The sequence below is a fragment of the Mus caroli genome, chromosome 12 (assembly GCF_900094665.2).
Source record: "Mus caroli chromosome 12, CAROLI_EIJ_v1.1, whole genome shotgun sequence".
Classification (NCBI taxonomy): domain Eukaryota; kingdom Metazoa; phylum Chordata; class Mammalia; order Rodentia; family Muridae; genus Mus; species Mus caroli.
The window spans coordinates 100,054,864-100,065,019 of record NC_034581.1 but is presented as its reverse complement, the minus strand read 5'-3'; the positions used below and the strand labels follow the sequence as shown (position 1 = coordinate 100,065,019).

The 10,156-nt window shown below is 52.0% G+C and overlaps 2 protein-coding genes across 2 annotated transcripts in view; both read right to left on the bottom strand.

The window, feature by feature from the left end:
• Positions 1-10,156, bottom strand: part of Bdkrb2 (bradykinin receptor B2) — a 30,949-nt gene that overhangs the window by 4,298 nt on the left and 16,495 nt on the right. Inside the window, exon 2 of the mRNA XM_021179605.2 lies at positions 654-757. Within this exon, the coding sequence (XP_021035264.1) occupies positions 654-724 (71 nt within the window). The 5' untranslated portion in view covers positions 725-757. The remainder of the gene's footprint in view (positions 1-653; positions 758-10,156) is intronic.
• On the bottom strand, positions 9,580-9,991 carry LOC110307379 (translation machinery-associated protein 7). The gene has a single exon (XM_029484361.1). The coding sequence runs from the start codon at positions 9,989-9,991 to the stop codon at positions 9,797-9,799; it is 195 nt and encodes a 64-aa protein (XP_029340221.1). The 3' UTR covers positions 9,580-9,796.

Genomic DNA, 10,156 nt, shown 5'->3' with positions numbered 1-10,156 from the left:
CTTTGTAGACCAGGCTGGCCTCGAACTCAGAAATCCGCCTGCCTCTGCCTCCCGAGTGCTGGGATTAAAGGCGTGCGCCACCATGCCCGGCTGAGAGCCCATATTCTTAACAGCAGTTTGGGGGAGGTATTTGCTCACTGGAGACTCACGTGTACCACCGGGGCCACTTGCTATTTGTTCTGAGGGCCAGCACTCTGAGAAAACCCAGCAGTGCCAGGAGGCTGCCTGGCCAGTGAGCACTGAGAGCCGTGGGGACAGTTCCCAGTGGCAACTGCCGCAGGATGTTGAGGATCAGTTAGGACCCTCTTCTGTGCTGCCAGCACTGGTCCCTCAGGATGGAGGCCCTGTCTCCTGGCTCTACTCTGACTCAGTTTCCCCAAGGCTTCCCTTCGTCTTCAGTCTTCCAGCAGATGTCAATTCCATGGCGACCCTGTCTTCACAATGACTGGGAAATCCCACATGCGATGAAGTGTCCCCGTGCCTTCCCCCAGTCCTACAAAAGCCACTCCTGCTGCTCATGACAGGGCTGTGGGGACTAATGTTAAAGCTTTGGTCCTTGGGCCTAACGTGAAACACCCCTTCAACCATGACCCACAACAGGACACTGCCCGCCCTGGAGTGACCGATGGTGAGCTGGAGATCCCCTGACTTACCCAAACGAGGCCGTGGTGGGCATGGGCTCATGCACCGACAGAAACCCGAGTAGCTTCCAGGAGCAGGGCATTTGGACGCCGGGCAAAGACGAGCGAGGATCCTCCTGGGGAGTCAGAGCAGAGGATGTCATTAGCTGGGACGAAGGTCAAAACACACCAATCTGGGCTGGAGAGTTGGCCTGAGTGGTTAAGAGCACTGGATGCTCTTACAGAGGACCTAGGTTCAAATCCCAGCCCCCACATGGGAGCCCACAACTGTCTATAACTCCAGTTCCAGGGGATCCGACATCCCCTTCTTGCCTCTAAGACACCAGACACACACATCGTATATAGATACACACATTAAAAAGTAATTAGTTGAAAAAAAAACCTATCCTCCATGAGGGTGAAAGATGGGGTCTTGGGCCTTCTCTGGACCCATGCGGCGTGTGGGCACACATGGTGAATGTAGGTACATGCTCTATGTCCAGGAAAGCTTGCAGGCTGCAGAGAAGAGGGGGATGCCACTCAAATAGTCACCAAGGTTTGCCCAAACAATGTTAACTACAAGGCCAATGGCTTGGCTGTGTCCCCAGGAGGCTCGTGTGAAAGCCTGGTTCTTATAAAAGGTGATATCACACGTTCACTCTGAGCTGTCCTCCACAGGCTCATATTCTGAATGTGTGGTCCCAAGGGGTGGAGCTATTTTGGCATGCTGTGAACCTTTAGCGGGTGGGGATGGTCCCGCAAGGGCTTGTCACTTGGGGCAGGCCTCTTGAAGGTCATATGCAGCCCTGGTTCTGAGTGACTTTCTGCTCCTTGTCACATGCTCTTACTGCGTGACCTCTGCCTAGACAGACCCAACTGGCTGAAACTGTGAATCTGCCTAAACTCGCCTCTGCTCAGGTGTTTCTGTCAGGTGTTTTAGTGTATCTGACCTCCACACTGTCCAGGACTCCGTGTGACATGACAGCTCTGCCTGGGAGTATGTAGAAAACTGGGGTACATATGTGGGTGTGCATACGTATGTGTATGTGGGTGTACTACAGGTCTTGTACTCAGCAGCCAGTCACTCCTAAGCTAGAAGATTCTGGACATCGCAAAAGCACCCAGGCTCTCCCAATTCATATGTGTGTGTGTGTGTGTGTGTGTGTGTGTGTGTGTGTACGCCAGTGCAGACAGTAGCAGGGGAAGAAAATGTATCGGAAGGCACTCAGATGACACTGGAAGAGATTTACTGGAACCTCCCAAAACCAGGGCCAGGACTAGAAACTCAGAACTAAGTCTTTCTGCTTCTCCAAAAAAGGGAGGTTGGGAAAGAGAATCCCCCACAGCCAGCCTTTCAGAGACCCTTCCTGACTCTTTAGGGGGAAATCCAACTGGGCGTCTGAGACGCTGAATTTGTGGCTCTAGGTTTAGCATACATTAAGAATGACCGAGGCTGGGGGTGAGGCTCTGTTATCCAGGAGAAGGGCAGAGATGCCCTTCTGCCCTGGAACTGGCTAGTCTGTGGCTGGGTGCTGTTCATCTGGACAGTGACAGCTCCTGGAGACCTTGGGTCCTTGGTCTTGGTGGCCCTGGGAAGGTGTCCAAAGCCCCCATTGACCAGTATGGCCCAGTCAGGCCCTGCTTTCAAGATAAAAGCAAAATGTGTGTTCTCTCTTGCCCAACTCGCAGGCAGCAGGCGCTTTACTGCCCAGGGGACTTGGCAACTACAGGCTACTCCCCTGCTTCTGTATATCTGGAAGCTGCCTGACTGGGACTCTGGTGTGGGTTCTCCTGGGCCCTGCTCCAGAGCATCCCCTGTTCTCCACTGCCTTGGGCTTGTCAGGCCCCTTGGGACCACTCCTGGGATCCTGCCATCTGGCCTCCCAGTGGGTCTGGCTAGGAGTACAGTCAGAGATGTTGGCAACCTAGCTCCCTGTCTTGGGGGCCTGTAGGGTCCAGAGTTTCTGGCCTTCACCAAGAGCCCACTGTCTAAAGGGGGAGGGCAGGGAGTGCAGGCCATGCCATCTCAGGACCTCACGTGCTCTCTGTACTCTAATGTGAACTGGCTTGTCAACCTCTCTAATGCCACCAGCCTGAATATACCTTCTGGCTCCCACCAGGGTCCTGACAAATACAGTTTGGGAGAGCAAGTTCAGATACAAGAAGAATGTTTAAAAAGGACAAGGAGGAAAACTTGGTGCTCACGACAGTGGCATGTTGTGCTGCATGTGTGTGTGTGGGGGGGGGGAAGCAGGAGGGGGTAGGCTCTACAGATGCCGATTCTCAGGGATGGGATGAGCCTGAGTTGACTCCTGCAGACACTGGGAGCTGGAGCATCTAACATTCCAATTGTCTTGCACGCTCACGGTGGGTGGTGTACTGGCTGGTTTTATGTGTCAACTTGACACAGCTGGAGTTATCACAGAGAAAGGAGCTTCAGTTGAGGAAATGCCTCCATGAGATCCAACTGTAAGGCATTTTCTCAATTAGTGATCAAGGGGGAAAAGCCCCTTGTGGTGAGACCATCCCTGGGCTGGTAGTCTTGAGAGAGCAGGCTGAGCAAGCCAGGGGAAGCAAGCCAGTAAGGAACATCCCTCCATGGCCTCTGCATCAGCTCCTGCTTCCTGACCTGCTTGAGTTCCAGTCCTGACTTCCTTGGTGATGAACAGCAGTATGGAATTGTAAGCTGAATAAACCCTTTCCTCCCCAACTTGCTTCTTGGTCATGATGTTTGAGCAGGAATAGAAACCCTGACTAAGACAGGCGGCATCTAGGCATGCAGCCCAGCTAAGGCAGGGAGTTGGGGGTGGGAGAAGAAAGCTTTGGTTTTTGCCTGCTCACTTCATTCATCCTTGTTGTTAAGTATGTCTACTCTGTCGCTGCTGCAGGCTGTCACTGATGGCACTACCCAGCTTTTTTGGGGTGTCCGACGTGGACTGAGAGTCAGAGGCTCTCTGGGAATTCTCCAGGCCTCTAGCACCAGATTGGGTCTGCCGGAGAACCGACCTTGAGGTTTTCAGCCTCTTCAGAATAGAGAAACAGGCATCGTTGGACTACCGGGATCATGTATGTCACATAAGTGCTCTGAGAAACCTCCTTTTAATAGCCATCATTCTGTCTGTTCTGTTCCTCTGGTGACTCCTGACCAACGCAGATGTAAAATCCTCCACGGGGCTGATAACATGAAAGTCAGCAGGCAGCCTTTCCCTCCAGTGCACTGTGAGGAGGGGATAAGTCACTGTCAGTCAAGCGCTAGCTCTTGGTCAGTAATCTGCTTCCTCTGCACCACCAGGGGGCGCCCTGCTTCAGCCACAGGAACAGGATGGGGCAGGATTGAGGGAGGGGCCCTTCCTCTCAGCCTGCTCTCCGGTCCACAGCTCATGTTTGGCCCTGATTTCCTATTTGGGTGGACACTGATTTCACAGGGCTGAAGGAGACGGGCAGCCTGACGATCCTGGGGAATCACTGAGGCTATGTTCTGTCTGTGTTCCGAGGGGCAGCTCTCCTATACTTCAGCATCTCAGCAAAAACCATGTATGTATGTGTACCTGTATGTGTACCTGTGTGCGTCTCTCCGTGCATGCAAAGTGTACCCGGGTGCCCACCCTATGCCACACACTATTCTCAAGGGAGGCCCCTGTCTCCTTGGTCTCCCAGTCTCTGCCCATCATGTCTCAGCCCCTTGAATAACAACATCAAATCAGTACTCAAACCTCTTCACACCACCAGGCCAGAGCCAGAAAGGACCAGGTCTCCTGAATCCCTTCCCTGACTCCTCCCAGAATATCAATTTCCCCTAAAGCCAGCTTTTCATGGTTATTGCGTCAGGATGGCGTTGATAGACCATCACTATGTAAACCTCCGGCCAAGGCACAGATGGGGCTGGAGGAGAGCGGGGGACCTCACAACCTGCCGCAGCCCCTGCAGCAAAGTGCAACCCCGAGCATGGGTTTCCAGGCAACCATTGCCCTTAAAGGAAGAAGGTCAGAGGCACCTGCAGGGGCAGAGCTGGGGGTTGGGGTGGACGGCAGATTCTCCATTCTCAGAACTCAGTCAAACCAGAAGCCAGATCCAATACCCGACACGTGCATGCGGGCCCTCCCAGCATCTGAATGCTTTCTGGTTTTGGAATGTTCTGGAACATTTAGTAATAACTAAAGGAAAGGCAGAGTCTGTCTTGAGAGGCAGGGCCCCTCTTCCATCTTGCTTTCTGCAGGGGAGGCAGGAGGCAAGGTGAGCTTGCCTGACTGCTTGCCTCGGACCCTGGGAGGGAGGCTGACTTAATTCTTTGTCTTTTTTTTTTTTTTTTTTTTGTTCACCGTGGCTAGATGATCCTGTTTATAACATTACCTTCTCTTCCCACACTGAACTTCACAATTGTGAGAGACTGGCAGTGTATGTAATCTCATGTCCCTTGAAGTACTACACCACTAGCCCTCTCAGGGACCGTCCCTGAGCTGCTCATAGGCGCCATAATGACCTTAAAACAAGCGCAGTGCTTTAAAAGCCATTCCTTTGTTTCAGTCCCCTTTTGTTTAATGTGCTCTGTAGTGCTTGAGACTCTTAATTCAGTCCTGGTTTCGCCAGACATTTTCTACACTCCTAGCTCTGTCTGAAGCCACACCCCTCTGCCAGCTGCCTCCTGACCACACCCTTCTGCCCCCTGGCCACATCCCTCTGCCTGCTGCCCCCTAGCCACACCTCTCTGCCTGCCTCCTCCTGGCCACACCCCTCTGCCTGCTGCCCCTAGCCACACCTCTCTGCCTGCCTCCTCCTGGCCACACCCCTTGCCTGCTGCCCCCCCTAGCCACACCCCTCTGCCCAGTTGCTGCCCCTAACCTCCCATGGATCTTCTTTAAGAACTTTGCTATGGTCATCCCTGTGTGACAGCCTGACTAAGCCACTGTTCCCTGTTATGTCCCCTGTCCCCTAATGATGGCCTATGTATTACAGCGGTGGCTTCATGTAAAATCTATAGCCTCTGACTTTCTACAAGGAAGACATCCATTAGGATGTCCAATGTATGGCTTTTGTGCCCCGGGTATCTCAGGATACCTATGGATGTGACCCAATACATTTGTAGATGACAGCGATGTGTCACGGTGTTAAAGGAGAAGCCTGTGCCTTCGTCCGCTGACTGGACTTGATCTCACCAGAAGGAGGACATTTAAAGCAGACCCCAGTTTCACAGAAGACGAAGAAACACTCCTTAGGGCTGGCAGCTTCAGTCCAAGTCCAACCCAGGGTTGACTCTTCCCTAAAGAGCTTCCCCGGGTTTCAGGGAACCCAGACACTCTCCGCAGGCCCATCAGCCAATTCCTCGAAATAAATCCTATGATCTGGATCTCCAGCCGTTCCGTTCGTTTCTCAAGCCAAGCTCCGCCCTGAGAGTGTTATGATTTCCCGCTGCTCGGGTAGTGCGACCTCTCCCTCCTGCCCCCAGACATTATTGTAATTGCCACGTGGCCCCTTTTTGCTGCCTCCCTCCACCAGGCGCCTGACCTACCGTAGGTGCTCTGTCATTGAGGGTTAGCTGACAGACAATGGGCAGGTGATGTGTACTCCTCCTTTTTCCAAAGCAGATATCTTTGCAGAATAGAGGCAAAAGGGAACAATAGTGCGCCTCTATACGTTCTCACACCCTTGGAGGGTGTGTCGCCCTAGACGGAAATGCAGAGGCGCTGAAGCCGCTCCACGTGGTTCAAGCCCACAACCAATCAGAGGCGGGCCTCAAACCCAGGGCTGCACAAGGCTGAATGCTAAATCTTTCTCTGGCCCTGGCGAGGCTCCTATCCATCTCCTAGTGCAGGATGCATCCCAAGGAAGAACTGAGGTAGGTGAGCTCACAGCCTAACTGCTTACGGGAGAAGCTGTACCTTGCTTCTCCATAGGGAAGATATGCTGTCCATGTGACTGCTCAGAGTCTCTCTGACCCCTCTGCTCAGACTCAGGCGCTGAGGGGGAGAATCGGCACTGCAGGAAAGAAGAACAGAAGGCTCTAGCCTGGTCCTGGTGATATCTGACCACTGCGATGACTGGATATTATCGGGTTTGCACCACAGAAAGACCCTTGCCTCTGTTTCATTGGCTACGTTTAAAATGAGGCTCGAACAGAGTTTGACAAGTGCGATGGTGTGTATATGCTCAGCCCAAGGAGTGGCACTTTTAGTAGGTGTGGCCTTGTTGGAGGAAGTGTGCCACCTGTGGGCATGGGCTTCAAGACACTCACCCTAGCTGCCTGAAGTCAGTCTTCCACTAGCAGCCTTCAGATGAAGATGTAGAACTCTCAGCTCTGCCTGCGCCATGCCTGCCTGGACTCTGCCATGCTCCCACCTTGATGATTCAGGACTGAACCTCTGAGCCTGTCAGCCAGCCCCAATTGAATGTTGGTCCTTTATAAGACTTGCATGGGTCATGGTGTCTGCACACAGCAGTAAAACCCTAACTAAGACAACAAGGAAGCTAAGAAGAGTGGCTGCTGTGTGTGTGCCTGTGCATTATACATGTGCACAGTGTACATGGGAATAGTGCATATAGTATGTGTGTGCACATGTACATGTGTGTGTGTGTGTATGCATGCATGCTTATGTGTGCCCATGTTCCGCTGAGTAGATGTGTTCTGGGAGAACGCCCAGGGTACTTACTCTTAGTTACTATTACGTGTGCTCAGGAATATGACAAAACAGGGACAGGTACCTGACCTGTGCCAGGATTTCATCACTGAGACCCACAGCCAATCCAAAGGCCAGCTCCAAAGCCCATTAGCTGTAGATAATGCAACCTGAGTTTCTCTAGCTGCTGGGTTAGATACTCCCTTGGGGAGGTTTCAGGGATGCTAACAATTACAAGACACACACAAACGGCCCAGGCATACAGTATACCTTTCCCCTATTAACAGCAGGCTTCAGCAAGCAGTTTTATTAGAGGCAAGAGCCCTGGTGCCAAAAGGGACAATGCCCAGTCTTCCCTGTCTTTTTGCAGAGGAGGAAACAAAGTCCCCTCCTTCATTTCCTCTACTAACATGGACACATCAGCCCGGAGTTGTTGCCAAGACTTTGCCTGTTTAAAAGTGGAGCAGCCAGAGGAGCTCTGGGGCTGGGCCCGGGTGGAACCCCCTGGAAACATTCTTTCAGGTGACATGGTAATTTAAGGCTCTAACTTCATGAAGTCCCGAAGTGTTTGAGTGGGAAGGGCTCCCAGGTGGCACTTGAGAAAAGACCTTGAGGCTCAGAGGTCACTCAGGGTTAGCTGAACTTCCTCTTGAATCTGGGACCTCCAATCTTAACCCTAGCTCCTCATTCTTTTGTATCAAGGCTGTCCCATTCTGGGGTGGAAGGCTGAGACGTGCGTCCAGCATCAGAGGCCGCCACACCCCTTACTGTGGTCACGCACGGGATGTTTGAGCACTTGCCTTTTGTGAAGGTAAAGGGTAAAGACAGCCTTCCCACGCCTCTGACCACCCCAGGTTTCCTGTCACGAGCACTGAAATAATCACAGGTCTCAGGAGGCGATAAGAATCTTTTCCACAGAACAAAACCAAAAAAACTACATCAGAGAGGAAGGCTGCTGTGTGTCCAGACAGGAACATGTGTGCCTGCGAGCGATTCCTCAGGGTGGTGAGTAAGCTAGGGAGCCAGTGGGTCCTGTAGGATAGCTGAGCCTCTGCAGCCTCCCCGGCTGCACTGAGGGCCTGTGACAGACAGCACTACGGAGTCTGCCACATTAGAGCCAAGAAATGGAGGAGGGTGGTGTGGAGTTGAGCCCTGGGGACCAGGTGTGTCTTTGGGTAAATGTGTTGTATCTGTGAACCTTCTATCTCTTCATCTGGAGAATGGGCTGTAGATGACTCTGGAGAAAGCAGTGAGTGAGCTCCCCATCCAGAGAAGCATGCAAGCTGAGACCACGGAATCTGCGCTCTCTCTCTCTCTCTCTCTCTCTCTCTCTCTCTCTCTCTCTCTCTCTCTCATTGGCACCCAAGGTGGACTGAGTCCATCTTGGCAGCTTCCTTCACTGGCCATGGTGAGGGGAGACTGCTCCCTGCCTAGCTCCCCTCAGCCTCTGAGGATCCTAGGCTGGCTCAGACCAATCAGGCCTGCCAAAATGGAGCTCCCTCGCCCTGGTCACATGACCTCTGTCTGCTGAAAGGGGAGCCCCTCAAAAGAGAGGGAGTAACCCTTCAGAATTCCAGCACTCTGGGCTCTGCCAGCATTTCCTGGAGAGCATGGGAGAGAAGTAGGGTTCCAAGTGCTGAGCTGCAGAGAGAGAGAGAGAGAGAGAGAGAGAGAGAGAGAGAGAGAGAGAGAGAGAGAGAGAACATAGGAAAGGCTGAGCCCTGGCCACTGTTTCACGTCTAGCCTGGATTCAGGCGACACAGGAGCAGGGTCTCCATCTTGTCTGTTCTCACTTGAAAACCTGGTGCACATGGTCCCACCTTTTGATGAACTGGGCTGATTTCTCTAAACAGGGTATGGGGAGGCCTGGTGAAAATGGAGCCTGAGGGCCACATATGGCCACCAGTCTTCTTTCCATGTTTCTGAGCATGTGACAGATAAACCTCTGCATGTAGCCCCATTTTACAGAGAGGTAAACTGAGGCATAGCTAGCAGATAAGAGCTGGGGTTTCAACTCAGGTTGACTGGGCTGGAACCCCATGTTGTGGAGATTTCAAACCGACACTTAATAGACAGGCCAGCTTCATAAGACACATTGTGATTGTCTCTAGGCTTTCATGGCTTCCAACTCACAGCAGGTCTGCTTTTTATACAGCACGGAGCCCCGCCCCTCCTGCAGTATGCAAACCCTGAACAGCTGTCATTCCCTGTGTCACTGTCTCCATCTGGAGCAGCTCCTGATCTGTCTTACTCTGCAAATATAAGGCAACAGACCTTTTATTTTTTTTTAAGTTGAAATTTCCTTAATTTTTTTGTCATTGCATTATTTACTTTATTCATTTTTTTAAACAAAAGTTTATTACAATGTACAACAGGCTTCAGGATAACATTTCATTCTAGCTATTACATGGCAAAGATGTTATGACAGGGAATCCAGATGTTTGACAGGTTACAGGATAACACTTCATTCTAGCTGTAGGTGGCAAAGATGCTGTGGCAGGGAATCCAGATGTTTAAATAGGAATGGAAGAGGGGGTCACCATCACCCCAGATGTGAGGAACAGCTTACTTTTTGCCAGATTTCTTAATTCCACCTGTGGCCAGGGGGCCCTTCCTGGCGACCTTGGCTTTTAGCTCCTCGAGTTTCTTCTGTTCCTCCTTTTGTTTCTGCTTGAAAGCCTTATCTTCCTCGTCCATCTCCTTGGCATGCTTCTTGGGCTGTTTCAGGGGCTTCTTTTTGCCACCTTCCGGGCCTGACATGGCGCCTCCAGCCCCTTCGCCAGACCCCTCTCCTTAATTTTTTTTATTCCTGGTATGATTACCACACTTTACAGGGCAGTATACCCGATGTAATGAAAAGGGAAAGGGAAAGGGAAAGGGAAAGGGAAAGGGAAAGGGAAAGGGAAAGGGAAAGGGAAAGGGAAA